The 561-nt window shown below is 62.6% G+C and overlaps 1 protein-coding gene across 1 annotated transcript in view; it reads left to right on the top strand.

Annotated features, from left to right (window-relative positions):
- Window positions 1-561, top strand: part of LOC104167078 (proto-oncogene tyrosine-protein kinase Src-like) — a gene marked incomplete at both ends in the record, with an annotated part of 5347 nt that overhangs the window by 3378 nt on the left and 1408 nt on the right. The window contains 3 exons of the mRNA XM_009707209.1: window positions 1-76; window positions 240-419; window positions 500-558. The exon at window positions 1-76 is cut by the window's left edge and continues 95 nt beyond it. Coding sequence (XP_009705511.1) covers window positions 1-76; window positions 240-419; window positions 500-558 — 315 coding nt within the window. The remainder of the gene's footprint in view (window positions 77-239; window positions 420-499; window positions 559-561) is intronic.

Here is a 561-nt window from a genome sequence, read left to right as displayed (position 1 = left end):
GCCTGGGAAAGCCCCCGGGAATCTCTGCGGCTGGAAGTCAAGCTGGGACAGGGCTGCTTCGGAGAGGTGTGGATGGGTAAGGACCATTCCCACCCCGCTGTCCCCCTCCGTGTCACCACCTGCATCCTCTCCCCGGACATCTGCGAGTGCCCAGAGCCTGCAGTGGGGTGGAGGAGCAGGTGAGGGACACGGGTCCCTGCCCCGTAAATGTGTCCCGAGCAGCATGTCCTGTGCCACAGGGACCTGGAACGGTACCACCCGAGTGGCGATCAAGACGCTGAAGCCCGGCACTATGTCCCCGGAGGCCTTCCTGCAGGAAGCCCAGGTTATGAAGAAGCTCCGGCATGAGAAGCTGGTTCAGCTTTACGCCGTGGTTTCAGAGGAGCCCATTTACATTGTCACCGAGTACATGAGCAAGGGTGAGCGCAGGAGGGATGCCAGAGGGGTGGCCGGGGGCCTCTGTGCATCCGGATTGCTGTGACCATGGTCTTCCTCGCAGGGAGCCTCCTGGACTTTCTGAAGGGTGAGATGGGCAAGTCCCTGCGGCTGCCCCAGCTCGTG

Source organism: Cariama cristata, unplaced genomic scaffold (genome assembly GCF_000690535.1).
Source record: "Cariama cristata isolate BGI_N322 unplaced genomic scaffold, ASM69053v1 scaffold31189, whole genome shotgun sequence".
In the NCBI taxonomy this organism is placed as follows: Eukaryota; Metazoa; Chordata; class Aves; order Cariamiformes; family Cariamidae; genus Cariama; species Cariama cristata.
The sequence above is the reverse complement of the archived record's forward strand: the minus strand, read 5'-3'. Positions and strand labels throughout refer to the sequence as shown.